Source organism: Rhincodon typus, chromosome 11 (genome assembly GCF_021869965.1).
Source record: "Rhincodon typus isolate 14 chromosome 11, sRhiTyp1.1, whole genome shotgun sequence".
Taxonomy (NCBI): Eukaryota; Metazoa; Chordata; class Chondrichthyes; order Orectolobiformes; family Rhincodontidae; genus Rhincodon; species Rhincodon typus.
The window spans coordinates 25441535-25458910 of record NC_063342.1 but is presented as its reverse complement, the minus strand read 5'-3'; the positions used below and the strand labels follow the sequence as shown (position 1 = coordinate 25458910).

Below are 17376 nucleotides of genomic sequence, written 5' to 3'. Positions count from 1 at the left end.
TTACCTCAGAGTACAATGGGATCTTGATCAGATAGACTGATGGACCAAGGAGTGACAGATGGAGTCTAATTTGGATAAGTGTGAGGTGCTGCAGTTTGGAAAAGCAAATCAGGGCAGGACATGTACACTTAATGGTACGGTCCTGGGGAATGTTGCCAAATAGAGACCTTGGGTGCAGGTTCATTATTCCTTGAAGGTAGAGTCACAGGTAGATAGCGTAGCGAAGAAGGCATTTTGTACACTTGCCTTTATTGGTCAGTGCACTGAGTGTAAGAGTTAGGATGTCATGTTGTGGTTCCATAGGACTTTGGTGAGGCCACTTTTGGAATACTGCATTCAGTTCTGGTCTCCCTGTTAGAGGGAAGATGTTGTTAAACTTGAAAGTGTGCAGGAAGGATTTACAAAGATGTTGCCAAGGCTGAATAGGTGGAGCTATTTTCCGTGGAGCATTGGAGACTGAGGGGTGACCTTATTGAGGTTTATAAAATCATGAGGGACATGGATAGGATGAATAGCCAAGGCCTTTTTTCCCAAGGTAGGGGAGTCCAAAATTAGAAGGCATTAGTTTAAGTTGAGAGGGGAAAGATTTAAAAGATCCTATGGGGGGAAACTTTTACATGCAGCGGGTGGTGTGTGTATGGAATGAGCTGCCAAAGGAAGTGGTGGCAGTGGGTTCAATTACAGAATTTAAAAGGCATCAGGATGGGTACATGAATAGGAAGGGTTTAGAGGAATATGGGCCAAATGCTGGCAAATGGGACTAGATTAATTTAGGATCGCTGATCAGCATGGCAGAGTTGAATCAAAGGGGCAGTTTCTGTGCTGTACAACTCTACGACTCTTGACTCTATCTTTGACTAACCTATCACTGTTACAGTGGTTAGTGCTTGTCTAATTGATTCCTTATTCATCTGAGCATCCTTTTTCTGTTCATTTTCACATTTTTGAAATTAAGACTCAATACACTCCATTTCTTCTTCTCTGAATTCAAAATCGTTGAACCCTCCATATTTCTTGTCTCAAAATATTTAGATTCTTATTAGCATAATTTCATTTTCATTTCCAGCATAAATTACATAGCTGTTTTTCAGTTGCAAAAAGCAAGTTGCAAAGTTTTAACTATTTGTAGATGAGATGCAGCATAATGTTTTCTCTTTCAAATGCCCACAGGTTTATAAAACCTCCACAAACGTATGCAAAATCATCGAGAAACACACCAGAAGAAAACGATGAAACAGACAGTGAGAGCTCTCTATTGACATCAGAGATCAAATCCTTTGACTTTGCAGCTGGTCCGGTACCAAAGAATAGCTGCTCCAGCGATGGAGGATTCTCAAATTATTCTGGACAATTCTCTCAGCTCCCATCACATTCTGTGAAGAATGTTAACAGTTATGCTGTTGCTGCTGCTGCATTCCAGCATAGGAATAACCCTTACAGTTCCCCTGCAGGACACACTGAAAGTTGGCATGTTCCCTCTGTTTCCAGTTGTGGAGATGGTTATACCTACAAATCTGACAACTGGTTGTCAAATACTGGCATGACCGACTTATCGCCAAGTAGGAGCTTTGGACCACCCTCACCAGTGTCATTGCAAAGCAGCCTTGGACTATCGCAACTTGAACCTGGGTTTCCTTTGCAGTCTTTTCCACTCCAACCACCTGTTCACTTTGTGCCTCAAAACCCTTGTCGACCTAAGGTTTCCATATACGTTCCTGAACCTGGCCATTTTCCTCCTACACCTCTGGGCAGAGTCGACCTCACCTCTTGTGGAACACCAGGTTAACTATGCTTTTTTCATCCTCCTTCAGTATGTTGACATTGAGGGATTAGAGTTGCATTCACTATGAAGTATGTTTTAGCATTAAATAGAAATGAGTTTATCTTTGTAACTGCTAAACAAGCTGAGTAGAAATGATTTGGAGAATTTGGTGTCACATTCCCATCCACCGCAAATAGTTGAAGTATTTGTATAGTTAAAAAGGTTCCTCAACCATACAAAGCATTTAACCCTCACTATTTATTTAGCAGCTTTCGTACCCTCAGCATGTGTGAGAGTTTTTCACAACTAATTGGGTATTTCCAAAGTGTAGTTATTCTTTGTAGTGGTCATTTATGTTGTCATTCAGACTACAGGGAGAACTTCCCTACCACTACAGTTTATGAACATATCTGATGACATGGCCTTGATTTAATTTTAATGTCACATCTCAACATGATATTCCTCGATTCCACCACTGAAGCATGAGCGAATCTTGAACTAGTAACCCAAGATTCCAAGGCAAGTGTGCCACTACTGATCCAAATCATTCACCACAGGTCTTTCTGTGCATCTATGTTCTTGTCCCTTTCCATTGAATTCCTAAACTCATTCCTTGCTTTCCCTCACCTTGCATTTATTTAGAGCAAATCATATCTGTTTACCTATCATTCCTGCCTTTCTAAAGCTGGTTAGTCTACCTCACTGTTTGCATCTTCTCTGATGTTAACATTTCATCACTATGTTCTCTGAATGAAGTGACAAATCACATGAGAATAGAAGTGATCCCATCACTGAAATGTAAGTCACAACACTTCTAACCCAACAGTACTCAATTAATCTGTTTCCTGTTTGTCAATGAACGTTCCATCTGTTCTTCTACAATTTTGCTTCTGCCAAACACCTCTGCTATCTAGCATACCTTTAATAAGCTTCTTTATCAAGTGTCCACATATATCAATGACTATATTACCTTTCTGCTAAATTGGTTTTTGGGAGTCTGGTCAGATCGAACTTGCCTTAACAAATCCGTGCCCGCCCTTATCAAGTGTTTAAAGCCCAGAAACAGGCCTTTTAACCCGAAAGGTCCATGCTAATCTTTATGTTCCACTGCTCCTCTTATTTCATCACCTGATCTTTCCATTCCTTCTTCCTTCTTGTTTATCTAGCTTCCCCTTAAATACAGTTATGCTAATCATCTCACGATACCTTGTAAATCGCTTGCAAATATCTGATTTGCCTTTCTCCTCTGAGCAGTTACTTATTGTCTAATGAATAAATGTATTTGGGATGAACGGCTTTTGATATTTTAACATGTTATCTGTGCATGATGTTTTCTATCGGTGGCTTACTGATTTGTGCATTGAAGCCTTGGAGAGGACATATAACGTTTAAATGCATTTCCTATTCATCAGCTTCTCTCAAGCTGTTGATCTGTATATCAGAATGATGATGCAAAGGAAATCTTCAAGGTTACAAAGTTCAAGGAGCACAAACAAGTAGATAAAAACCACAAGCCTAAGTATGTCAGCGTGCAAAGTCTCTAAGGATCAGGTGCTTAGCCTGTTACTTGCTCATGCAAAACTTGATTTGCCATAGTTTTCCCACCTACCTGATTTGACTAAATTGATACAGAAGTAGGCCGCCCCTCAAGCGAATTCCACCTTTCAATTAGAGTTTAATGACTAATCTCTGTCTGAATTCCCTCTATCCACTTTTTGTTCCAAAATCTTAACGCCCTCGTCTAACAGAAATGTATTCCTCTCAGTTTTTAAAATTCCAGTTTACTGAGCCTTAGCACTTGTTCTTGGGGTAGGGTGGGGAGAGAAGAGAGTTCCAGATTTCAATAAACTGTCTTGTGAGAAGTTGCCTTTGTACTATCTAATGTTTCCTACTTCTCCCACCATAAGAAATTATTTCTGTATCCACCCTGTCAGTTATAACATCTGTTAATCTTGAATAGCCAAGGGACTACAAGCCAAAACTTTGCAGACAGTCCTCAATTTAACTCTTTCAGCTCTGGTTTTACTCTGGTAAATCTGTGGTGAACACTCAATTCTTCCTCTGAGGTACTCTGAACTGAATGTAGTAGGACCAAATGGGGTCCAGCAGTGTTCTTCTATAGCTGGAACATAACTTCCATCCCTTTGACCTTCATCCTGAGCCAGATATGTTTTGTACCTGTATCATTTGCAACTTCTGTTCCCATTTACACTAATTATTATCTCCAGTAATTAAGTATTAACTACGACTCTTTGTTCTTTGATACAAGTAAATGAAAATATGTTAAAAGTCAAGACCCCAAAGCAGATTCCTGGGGATCACCACTTGTATCTACGCCAGTTCAATGTGATGTGTGCTACCCCTTCTCTTCACTCTTCCTTCCATCTCAAACAGTCAGAAAGCTGAGACAAAAGGCTACTTCCATTTCTGTATAATATTTTCTCTAATAATTTGCTGTTCAAGAAGTTTTTTAAGTCTTTATCATGAAATGTCTATACATGTTTTTTTTTGAGGCAAATAGATAACAATCTTGGTAAGTCTGGACTTGCATTTAACAAGCTGTTGCTTTTGAATAATATCTCATTTGTTTAAGTACTCAATCACCTCGAACAAAAATGCACAACTGATTTTAAATTGACAGTCCTGAAAGAAACCCAGTTTCTCTCTCTGCCTTTATAAATAATGCAGTGATATTGGTATTTTTCCAGTCTAATGGCATCATTCCTAAATGAAGAGTTCTTTGACTGACAGGTTTTGATAATTTCCTTGTTAATGCTTACCCTTTTTTTTCCAGAATATACAAAATTCCTGGTGTAATTTTGCTTCTGTCACGGGTAAATTATTCACCTTGTGACTCTGAGTCTTGTATCAGTATCTGTAGTAGTACAGCACAGAAAGATGCTGTTCATCCCATCTGGTCTGTGCCAACTCTTTCCAAGAGAAATCTGGTTGGTCCACACTCAACTCCTCCTCCTTTCAGCATCTATCTGCAATTTTCTTCCTTCAAGTATAGATCTCATTTGCTTCCTGACAGCTGTTGAATCTTTGCTCACCACCGTACTGAATAGTATCATTCATTGCATAAAATACATTTGTTATCTGTCACCTCTGATTTTAGTTTGCCAGTCTTAAACCTGTAAGCTCAAGTTACCACCCCTCAGCCATTTGCACCAGATTCTCTTAGTTACTTTATCTTAACACTTCCTTCCTGATTTTAAATATCATTATGAAATCCCCTCTTGGCTAACTTTTCAAAAAGTAAACAACACAGTTTCTTCAGTCTATCTGCATACTAATCCCTAATTGCCAGGGTATCTTCATTTTTTATTCTGCTTCCTCTTAATAAATAAGTCACTAACTGCATTTGCTTTCAAAGGCTCATAACACACTTTGCTATTTTGTCATTATATTTATAAAAAGCTTTCACTCTTCAATCCTTGATAAATCAACCCAGTAAAAATCAGACCACATAGCAAAATATCCAAGTGATTATTTCTTGAATATGACATGCCTGCAACTATTTCTCTCTCCATAAATTATCTCTTATACTTTTTTAACCTGAGCTGCGGCATCTTTTCACTGCTGCTATTAATTTGTACAGACTTTATTAAAAGTAGAAGGTTACATCACGGCATTAGTGAGAGTGAAGTAGTTAAAGGAAGTTATTTGGCCATTGTTGGCATGTTCTACATTTATAATCTGGTAAAGATATCTGTGTCATCATTTTTGAATAATGCCTGAGAGATGCCATTCGCTAAATGCTCTTGTACCCATCAGGGTAAACATAAAGGTTGTCAAATTTCAAATGATCATAATTTATGCTGAGTCCACTCATAACAAAATAAAAATGTAAGGCAATCACTCAAGCTCAATTCTAATTTACACTTTTTGGAAGAAACATACGTTCATTGGCAAAGGACCCATTCTCTGCAAAAAGAATCTGGTTTGAATCACCAAGAAGCATTGTTCCCTTTTGCGTTTTCTCCGTTTATTAGCTAATCAAAATAAATTCGCCAACAAATTCAATGTCCCTTTTCTCCTGTAGAATAAATTGTTCTGATCTTTGAAATTTGGCATTCTTGTGTTTGCCTCGGAGTGCAAGATGAAAAGCTTTGGCAACATATTTTGTGTTCAGCATTATTCAAGCTTTATACTACAAAGTGACCTGCAGATATTATCATCAGATAAGTAGTCCCATTGCAATACTGCCAATCCATATTTTACTCGTGCTAATTACTGGTATACTTTCACTTAACTATTATGGAATTAAATTTAGAAAGGATCGTGACTTAATTTAAACCATTTGACATGATGTGCTTTTGAAGACAATGGAAGATTAGATTTTAGGACATATTTGAGGGAGTGGTCTTTTTGACCATAACTTACCACCAATTCCCAATGCAGTAGATAAAATATCCCATATGAATTAGCTTAATTTCCTTCCATTTCTCTGCTCTGGTTTCAAAGTTTGTCAACTGCTGTAGCAGTCCTATGAAGATGAAATTGATCAGTCTGTAACTTAGCACCCTGTATAATACAGCCTCTAATTAACAACAAGTTTAGTCTTAAAGGCAGTTGTCCTTAAGTTAGGGTAAAACTATATGGATCAATTACAATGAAAGACTACAATCTAACTCTGTACTTGAATGATACGTGAAATGTTCACATATACTCTACACGGGCATTTCAATCAATGACTGTGGTATGGCCCCAAGATAAATTTGCCATCCTTGCATTTGCCCTGCTAAGTACAGGACAAAATCTTCGAAAATTGCCTCTTTTAAGCATTCATCAAATGATGATGCAGGTATCTATCTAACTTCCAGCTTGTAAATGTAGAAGATACTTGTAATGATTAAATTACTTCCAATGATTTTCAATTACTTCATGTACTTTTTTGTTTTTAACATAAAATACAAGTGGCGATGCAAAGATGTACCAGCTCAGGGCAAAAAAAATATCATTTTTAAGAGAGTAATTTTAGTTTTATATCAAAGCTGTTGTCGCATTGTCACACTGAGGATGATAAGGCAGAATGCAAAATGCAAAATGTCTAAAAATTTAGATGGTAAGGGTGGCAATGTCAGTTATTATTAGGACTGTGGATTTGCATTTAAGCAGTGGGAATAGAAACAAAGCTACCTTAATCTTACGACCTGAGTCATACAGTAGATGGCTTATTACAATTGTGTTGAAATCCACTGTAATTTGCTTTGTATAACCTCTAATATTTGAATTTAATTACAGGTTTCAGTCCCCCAAATGGTCCTGGAAATGTTTCATGTCAAAGGTAGACATTTTGAAGTATTTTCCTCACTTCTTGATTCTCTGTAATGGAAAAAGCCATTGATATCTTGAAATTTGATGTGGTGGCAACGTAACTATTTAGGTCAGACTTTTTGTGACCTTTGGAAAGATTGGTTTATTAGTGGCTGAAGTTTTATATTAATGTACTATGTACAGGAAGTAGATGTAATCAGTGAGAATCATGGGGCATGTGGGTTTTACTTTATTTATTCTTTCTTTGAGTATGGGTGTCTCTGATTAGGCCAGCATTAATTGCTTATCCCTAATTGCCCTGGAGAAGGTGATTCTGAGCTTCCATCACGCACTGCTGTGGGAACACCAATGTGCTGCCAGGAAGGGAGTTTAAGGATTTTAACACAGCGTCAGTGAAGAAATGAAGGTTTAATTTCAAATCAGGATGGTGTGTGACTTAGAGCAAAACCTGGAGGTGGTGGTGTTCTCATGCATCTACTTCTCTGGTCCTGCTAGCTGGTTGGGGTTATAGATTTGAAGGGTGACAGTCAAGCGGGCTGCTTTGTCTTGGACAGCATTGAACTTTTTGAATTTGGTTGGAGCTGCATTCATCCAGCAAGTGGGCCCGTCATGCTTTTGACTACTGCCTTGTGGACAGGATTTTCTGGCCAGTAGTTATCCCCCAGGGTGTTGTTAGTGGGGGATTCAATGATGTTAATGCCAGTGTACGTCAAGGGGTGATAGTTGAATTCTGCATTGTTGGAGATGGTCATTGCCGACTTGGCACTCCAAACCTGCATATTGTTCAGATCTTGCTCCAAACAGACGTGGATTGCTTCGGGAGCTGGAGAATTGAGATTGGAGATGAACATCATGCTATTATCAGCAAACATTCATACTTCTTATGTTATGATGGCATGATGGTCATTAATGAAACAACTGAAGATAATTGGGTCTAGAACACTATCCTGAAGAACTCATATAGTGATGTCCTGGGACTGAGCTGATTGACCTCCAACAGCCATAGCTTGGTATGACTCTAACCAATTGTCAGGATGTCGTGACATTCTGTGCCTTCAACTTTTTCTTGATATCACATGGAGTGAATTGCTTTGGCTGAAGATTACCCCTTACGATGCTTGGACTCTTGGAAGTCAAAATGGATTATCTGCTTGGTTCCTCTAACTGAAGATGGTTGCAAATGTTTCAGCATTTTTTGTTTTTGCACTGATTTCCAACATGTGGTCAACTCATAACTGAGGATCATGGTGTTTTATGGAGCTGTTTCTTCAGTTTATTTATCGAATTGCCTGCCATCATCACTCATGACTGGATGTTGGCAGTACAGCAGAGCTTGGATTTGATTTGTTGGTTGTGAGATTGCTTAGTGCTCCCTATTGCACGCTTTGTTTGTGTTTGGTACACAAATATGTGTTAGGTGCACCAGGTTGGCACCATTTAAGTGTGCCTGGTGTTGCTCCTGGCATGCCATCCTGAACTTTTCACTGAACATAGGTTGATGCCCTGGCTTGATGGTAGTGATAGAGTGGAGGATATGCCAGACCATGAAGTTACCCATGACAGCATTGTGTGGTGCTCAGTCCACGTGGTGGTTAGATGACATCTTCACATTGAGGATACCCTCCATTGTGTTGTGCTGCACCACCACCATGCTATATGGTATAAATTTTGAACAAATATAGTAACTCAAAACGGGCATCTGTGAGGTACTGTGAGCCAAAAATAGAATTGCATTCAACCATAATATGTGACAATGCATCTGCAATGGGTAGTTTGTTGAAGGAAGTTCGATAGGTTTTCCCTCCCAGTTCTTTCATGACGTACTGCAGACTCTCTCCAGCAGCTATATCTTGAATCGTCATCAACTGCTGAAGCTCAATAAATCTGAGTCGGAAATTACTCTGCAGGTGAAATGGAGTGCAGCAGAACTAAGCAGCAGCTTTAGTTTATTAAAGTTAAGCATTTGGACAGCAAAAAGATCTGGTTAATTCACGTTTTGCATTGTGAATATTTCATTCATTACAGCGCTGTTTGATGTTTTTGTTCAAAATTTTGTTTTTTGGAAACAGAATCTTCCTTTTGTTTCTGAGATAGTAGGAACTGCAGATGCTGGAGAATCCGAGACAACAAGGTGCAGGGCTGGATGAACACAGCAGGCCAAGCAGCATCGTGGAACAATCCCTCTTCCGTACCTACACCGGCCCTAAACCCCACCTCTTCCTCCGTTACATTGATGACTGTATCGGCGCCGCCTCGTGCTCCCATGAGGAGCTCGAACAGTTCATACACTTCACTAACACCTTCCACCCCAACCTTAAGTTTACCTGGACCATCTCTAACACCTCTCTCCCCTTCCTGGACCTCTCTGTCTCCATATCGGGCAACCACCTAGAAACCGATATTCATTTCAAGCCCACCGACTCCCACAGCTACCTAGAATACTCCTCCTCCCACCCACCTTCCTGCAAAAATGCTATCCCCTATTCCCAATTCCTTCGCCTCCGCCGCATCTGCTCCCAGGATGAGGCATTCCACTCCCGTACATCTCAGTTGTCCTCGTTTTTCAAGGACCGTAACTTCCCCTCCTCGGTGGTCGAGAACGCCCTCAACCGTGTCTCCCACATCTCCCGCACCTCATCCCTCACACCCCGTCCACGCAATAAAAACCAAAAAAGAATCCCCCTCGTCCTCACGTACCACCCCACCAACCTCCGGATCCAACGCATCATCCTCTGACACTTCCGCCATCTGCAATCCGACCCCACCACCAAAGACATCTTTCCCTCCCCACCCTTATCTGCTTTCCGGAGGGACAACTCTCTCCGTGACTCCCTTCTCCGCTCCACACTCCCCTCCAGCTCCACCACACCCGGCACTTTTCCCTGCCCCCATACCTCCTCCCTCACCCCCATCCCAGGGCCCAAGAAGACTTTCCACATCAAGGAGATGTTCACCTGCACATCTGCCAATGTGGTATACTGCATCCGCTGTACCCGGTGTGGCTTCCTCTACATCAGGGAAACCAAGTGGAGACTTGGGGACCGCTTTGCAGAACACCTACGCTCGGTTCGCAACAAACAACTGCACCTCCCAGTCGCGAACCATTTCAACTCCCCCTCCCATTCCTCAGACGACATGCCGATCCTTCCTTTTGTTTCTGTTCTGTTCTGAGGAAGGGTCACTGGACCCAAAATGTTAACTCTGTTTCTTTCTTCACAGATGCTGCTAGACCTGCTGAGCTTTTCCAGCAACTTCATTTTTGTTCCTGTTTTTCTTCCTTTGTTTCTGGTGGTTTTATTATTGCTGATCAGGCAGAGAGAAGCAAAAGAGTTACCTTACCACTCTACCTTTGCTGCCAGAACGCTCCAGTTTTGACTGGCGATATACATGAGTGACTCAAGTTGTTTTTCCCTCAATTTTGGCTTCTGTTGAATGTCACCATGCTGTTGAACAGAGATCAGAACATCGTAGGAAATCCTGGGCTCCTTATTTCAGCATGGTATAATAGAGCCCCATTACATTGTTCTCTGTAAATGAGCAAACAATGGGAAGAATGTAAAGACATTGCAAGGTGCATGAACGGATTAACTGAATTGGGAAGAAGGTGGAAAATGGTGTACAATGTGGGGAAACGTGAACTTATTCATTTTGTAGGAAGAATGGAAGAACAATGCGTTTTTATTAAATAGGGAAACTGATTAAATGTAACAGTGAAGATAGATTTCTAGTTTGCTTACTGTTTCAAATATTGTCCCTTTTAAAACCAAAGTTCATAATATTTTGATATGCCTAATACTTAATATCTTGTTCATTTTAACCTCAAATTCTACATTAAAAGAATTATTTGTGCCATGTTTGCTTACGCAGTTATCAAATAGAAACAGAAGGCATATAGATTTTCTGCAGTCGAGTAAAAGTAGTGCGGATGCTGGAGATCTGAAATAAAAATAGAGCTGGAGAAACTGAAGCACTGAACGTTAACTCTGTGTTTCTGTCTGCACAGGTGTTGCCAGATTTGCTGAGTTTCTCCAGCATTTGTTTTTATTTCAGACTTTGTGCAGTTGTGATCTGTGAGCATGTTGGTTATCATATACATGCAATACGACTTTGTGCAGGATTTTAGAATATAATTTATTTAAAAAAAGAAACCTGGATCAAGATTTTCATTTTGATTGTCAGCATTGCTAATGATGTTAGCTAGTCAGGTCAATTTGCTTGATGTAGGAGGCTGTAAGTATGATTTTCATATTCAATGTAGATTATTTAATCTGACCATTCTAATTCATAATCTATATATTTTCAGGGCAGTTGCTCCTACAGATCCAGTAAATACAAATGTACCATTTAGCCTTGTACTTCCCCGTGAACAGAGTAAGTTTCGATAATGAATCAAAGTGTCTTTAACTGAAAAACATTGCTTTTACTTTGTGAACTTTATTGTTGTGACTTGGAAATTACATGTAGGTTAAACTGTATTAGATGTACAAAGATAAGATAAAGGTTTGAATTGTCAAATGTCAATTTTTGTATGAAATTGTAAAGAAAAATATTTTTGTGGTGAATTAACTTTTCAGTTGTTTTCAGCTGTTTTCTGGTGCTCTTGTTTTTTTGTATTCAGATAGAAGTTCCACGTTGTTATTCTAGATCTGACATTTCTAATTTCCTAAACACTAATGTTGAGTTCATAATACACATGTTTTAATTTTTACCAGGAAAGGTTTTTGTGACTTATGCTACAGATAATGACAGACATGTTGAAGAGGTGATCAAGTTTGTCGCTTTGTTGATCAGGAATGGATTTGAAACCCAGGTTGGTTATGTTACTTTTCCCTCCTCCACTTGGCTCTTGTCCTTGACCTCCTGAAGTTTTGAAGGTTGACGAGACTGTTCTTATAAGCTTGATTTCCAATGAATTCTACTCCTCGTACTTTTATGGAATGGTGTAGCCAGTTTAGATTACTTGATGAGAAATTTTGGTCTACAATAAATCTCTGAGTTGGAAGCATCATTATAGTTCTGTCTCAAACGTCTATGATCTTTTATAGAGTCACCATTTAAATGTCTGGACAAAAACATTTCTGGTTACTGTTGCTACATGCATTTACCAGAGTAGGTCTTTGCTGTCATATTGCAATTTTACTTTTGACTTTGTGTTTGAAAATTTGCTAATTAACTAATACTTTGTTAACCTGGAAGTTTAAAACATTGTTAAGTCAGTCCAGTGCCAGTGGACAGAGAGTTGTAACTGATGGTTGGTACTACCCAGTACCTTTTCATTTGTATCTTTATCTAATTGGGTGTCAGACATTTAAATTAAGATTGATTTTTTTTTCCTCCAAATAATTTTTGGAATCTGCTAAAACAGACTTATTGACTGGAAAGAATTTACTTTCAAGCATTTTTTTTTTTTTTAATATTTTGGACCAATAAAAATGCTTTTGCCGAATAAAAAAATTCAGTTTGGAAGTCCTGAAACGTGGAGTTTTAAACTTCAATTCTACTTTTCAGCTTAACGTTTCATTTTTAAAATCATTAACTGTTTGAAATCGATATTCACTAGCAGAATTAACAATTTCTCAGCATTACAATTGTAAACTAATATACCAGGCATAATATGCTTTGAAGTATTTAAAGCAAAATGGCGTAATGAAGATAATTTGGTAATCAGAGTTCTGTTAAAGTATATAAGATATTTCTATCTTTGTAAAAGGATAGAAGTATCTTATATACTTGAATTGTCAGTCTCGTTTAAGTCCCAAACCCTGACTTTCATCAGAACTTTTTAACCTTTCATACATCTAATGGGGAAAGTCAACCACTCAGATTTGGGCCAAAATGTCCAATCTCTTTCTACTTACCAGCCACTCACTGCTAAAGTCTAATTTGCCTGATGCATTTGAAGGTGACTTTTTTTTTCAGCTCTCCTACCTGTGCAGCAGAATAATAGGTTTTTCCTACATTTTGTGGTTTTTTTTATGGATGGAGTTGGTGGGAACAATTTCAAGTACAGCACTCTACAATCAGCTGATGCATCTCCATAACGGATGTAGAGATGTTGAATTTCAACCCTTCAAATATTACTATGTGTTACTTGACCTGCTACTTTATGGCTTAAAAACTGGTCTGAAATTCTACATTTACATGAGTATATATGGTGTGTCATTCAACCTGTAAAACCGGAATCAGCATTCAATAATTCTTAACTGGAGTTCAACCTATATCACTTGTATTTGTCACAACTTTTAAGTAAAGTAATAGTTTCACTTGGCGGTGGGAAAAAACGGTGGTTGGATTGAGATCAAGCACATGTTTCTGGTATAACATAGTGGACTTGCTCTGCATTGGGTTGTGCAACATTTAACCTGATTTAGTGTTTTGATCCTTCTTTAAAAATAATGGAAAAATTCAACGTTGAAAATAAGGTTAGATGAAGGCCATTCAAGCCTGCTCCTGATCATCCAACACTCTACCCTATTTCTGCTTTCTCCCCAGACTTTTTGAACCCCTGCCCCCCCACCCCATCAAACTACACCCAACTCTTGAAAACATCTAATGCCCTGGCCTCAAATGCTTTCAGTGGCCAAGAATTCCACAAGTCACTGCTCTCTGAGTGAGGAATTTCTCCTCATCTCAATCCTATACGGCCTATACCATACCCTCAGACTGTGACCCTCGTTTTTGAACTCCCTGGTCATCATTTACCTTGTCTAGTCCTGTTAGAATTCCATAGGTTTCATGACACTTCCCCTTATTCTTCTAAACACCAGTGAATATAGTCACTACAGGTTGAGTCTCTTTGTACATCAGTCCTGCCATTCCAGGAATCGGTCCTGATGAAGGGTCTAGGCCTGAAACGTCGACTCTCCTACTCCTCTGCTACCTGACCTGCTGTGTTCCTCGAATCAGTCTGGTAAACCTTCCTTGTACTGCCTCCATTGTCAGAACATCTTTCCTGAAGTAAGAAGACCAAAATTGTACACAACGCTCTGGGAGTGGTCTCATCAAGGTGCTGCACAATTGTAGCAAATGTCCCAGCTCTTGAAGTCCAGGTCCTCAAAGATGGCTACTCACGACATTGAGAAAGCCAAACTATCTTAGGTGGGTCACCCAAGTTTATTCTCATTTACACATCTTGATGGCATTGTTGCCAACCTATATTCTCCTGTCGTGTTTCATAATCTTTGTCACACTACCACCTCACTATGGAGCCATTGAAATTAAGGGAATAATGAAATATAGCCAAGTATAAGAATCCAGACAATTTCCCTTTATTCCCTTAATCTCTCTGCAGTGTAACTTAACTTAATTTAGATATGCCTGTTGTGTTAACTAGCGTGCAGTTTTTTTAAAAAAATCAGAATAACAAAGCTATAATTCCAAATAAGACCATTTTGTTTCTTTTTTTAGATTGATATGTTTGAGCAGCATTTTAGAAGTATAAACAAAATCGATTGGATGGAAAGATATATCAATGATGTAAGTTAGCCTTATTAAAATTAGACTCCATATTCGAACAGTACTTCATAGTCCTCTGGAAAATAATAAGTCTCCTGCTTTTATGTATTGACTGAATTATACTAAAATTTTCAAAGCATATTAATAATGGCTTCATTTCTCATATGTACACAGAAAGGATATCTGATCATTATCGTTATCAGCCCAAAATACTGGGAGGCTGTTACATCTCAGAACTTTGACGTAAAAAATGATGAACATTCTTTGAATACAGTCTTTATCTACAAACAGGTAATTCTAATCACAGCAAATAATTTAATTTTAATGCTTTTGAATCACGAAGTTGTTCCCTAAATCTAACACACACTGAAAAGCGGATTTGAGCAATTGTATTGATTCATGGTAACTTGTCACTGGACAAGTACTTCTATCCACTTTTCCGTTCTAAAGAGTGCATGTTGTTGTGATCTCATTTTGTCTTCTTTTTTAATCTGTGATTCATTTACTATTGTTTACTGATATCTCTGCCAACTGACTCATTTACTTGCCTCCCTATAAAGAGATTTAAGTCGTCCTTTGTTATCCTGATTCTACCTTAAGAACGTAGAAGAATAGAAGCATATCATTGGGCATCTCAAAGCTGTTTCAGCATTCAGCAAGATCATGCTTGACCTGTCCCTGAGGCAAAAAAGGGACAAGGTGCAAAACATCCCTATGTCTGTTTTGCACATACGTTTGTTACTAATCACACACTGTTGTCTCTGGGATTTTGTTGGGCACAGTTTGCTCAGCAAATAAAATCTTGAAGTGCTTTCAATCATTCTTGCAGAAGAACAATCAGATTTCATCTTGATTTCACAGCAAAGGTTTTTCTGAAACAGGAGACAGGAACTGAGCAGGTCATTATGTAGTAGGCTTTCCTAAATTGAAGATCCAAACAGAAAACTAAGCGTGCCATCACTGTTCAAACAGAAATGATGGGGAACAGTGTCCTTTTCATTGATCCTTTCCCAAAAAAAATCTAGGTATCTCCCCAATCCTTCAAACTCAGTCTACAAAAATGATTAAAAATGAAGTGTCTTCACAACACTAGAGACACTGATCTCCATTTTGTCATTCACACCATAGCCCAGCTTCTCAGCCTCAGCATTTTCTTAGGAGCAAATGCAAGCAAACATCAGGAATTAAGTTTGAAACTTGGGTTGCTGTAAAGAAAATTGAGACAAACGTTCTAAATTTGCTGTTAGGTCATCTCTAGCTGATGTTAGCTAATTCCTTGGAAAAGAGGATAAACTTCCTTATTCTTTGCGGAATAGTCCCTTACAATTTAGGAAATGTTCTAAGATTTCAAATGAAACCTTTTCACTCATTCCTGATTCTAGTTTCATTTTTCTTTTCAAATTTAGATATTCTTGACTTGTTTGCTTTACACATTTTGAAAACTCAGTTTAACTCTTTTAATGTTGTGAGGAATATACATTTCTGAAATGTTCTTAAAAATGCAGGGACTTTGGGCTGTTTCATAAGCTTCTACTTTGTCACTTTGTTGCAGCTTCAAAATGAATTTATTCAGAATGGCAGCAAGAACTTCAGATTTGTTCCAATTATTTTCCCGGGAGCTAACATGGTAAGTATGAGATAGGTGGAAAGTGTCCAAGTTGGACAGGTTACATCTGAACATGGAGATTTGCTAATGCTGTTGGGAAGGATTTAAACTAGTCTGGTCAGAGAATGGGATCCTGACAATCATTCAGAGGAGAGTGGCTACGAATTAGATGTTAAAATGCAAAGAGTCTATAAAGTAAGAGGAAACATGGGCTCGATTTAAGAAAGAAGTGAGTTTAGTAAGGCTGAATCAAACATATTTTAGTGTACCAGGCCTGAGGAATAAAGTAAAAGAATCAATTCTAGCAGTGAGGAGGGATTGTCAAATGAGACCGTGTATAGCAGTAAAGAACATAAAGGGGAATGCCTACAGGCGGCTATGTGCTAAAGGCGACGAAACAGTCAGGAAAAGATTGTTGCATTTCTTTGAAATTTGATCCTATGATGAGGCAGCAATCGTAGGGGATTTTAATTACCCAACTATTAACTAGGATAACTTTAGTGTGCAAGGAGGAGAGGGAACAAAACTTGTAAATTGAATTCAGTAGAGCTTTTAAGCCAGTAGCAAGAAAGCTCAACAAGAAGATAACAAGGTGTAGAGCTGGATGAACACAGCAGGCCGAGCAGGAAGGCTGATGTTTCGGGCCTAGACCCGTCATCAGAAATGGGGGAGGGGAAGGGAGTTCTGAAATAAATAGGGAGAGAGGGGGAGGCGGATAGAAGATGGATAGAGGAGAAGATAGGTGGAGAGGAAACAGACAGGTCAAAGAGGCGGGGATGGAGCCAGTAAAGGTGAGTGTAGGTGGGGAGGTAGGGAGGAGATAGGTCAGTCCAGGGAGGACGGACAGGTCAAGGGGGTGGGATGAGGTTAGTAGGTAGGAGATGGGGGTGCGGCTTGAGGTGGGAGGAGGGGATAGGTGGGAGGAAGGACAGGTTAGGGAGGCGGGGACGAGCTGGGCTGGTTTGGGGATGCGGTAGGGGGAGGGGAGATTTTTGAAGCTTGTGAAATCCACATTGATACCATTGGGCTGCAGGGTTCCCAAGTGGAATATGAGTTGCTGTTCCTGCAACCTTCGGGTGGCATCGTTGTGGCACTGCAGGAGGCCCAGGATGGACATGTCGTCTGAGGAATGGGAGGGGAAGTTGAAATGGTTCGCAACTGGAAGGTGCAGTTGTTTATTACGAACCGAGCGTAGGTGTTCTGCAAAGCGGTCCCCAAGCCTCCGCTTGGTTTCCCCGATGTAGAGGAGGCCACAACGGGTACAACGGATGCA

The 17376-nt window shown here is 39.4% G+C and overlaps 1 protein-coding gene across 2 annotated transcripts in view; it reads left to right on the top strand.

Annotated features, from left to right (window-relative positions):
* The window catches only part of LOC109936155 (E3 ubiquitin ligase TRAF3IP2-like), a 61887-nt gene that overhangs the window by 33986 nt on the left and 10525 nt on the right, over positions 1-17376 (top strand). For both annotated transcript variants that reach the window (XM_048603153.1, XM_048603152.1), the window contains exons 2-8: positions 1171-1781; positions 7010-7052; positions 11346-11413; positions 11755-11852; positions 14450-14518; positions 14672-14788; positions 16050-16124. In XM_048603153.1, the coding sequence (XP_048459110.1) occupies positions 1171-1781; positions 7010-7052; positions 11346-11413; positions 11755-11852; positions 14450-14518; positions 14672-14788; positions 16050-16124 (1081 nt within the window). The remainder of the gene's footprint in view (positions 1-1170; positions 1782-7009; positions 7053-11345; positions 11414-11754; positions 11853-14449; positions 14519-14671; positions 14789-16049; positions 16125-17376) is intronic.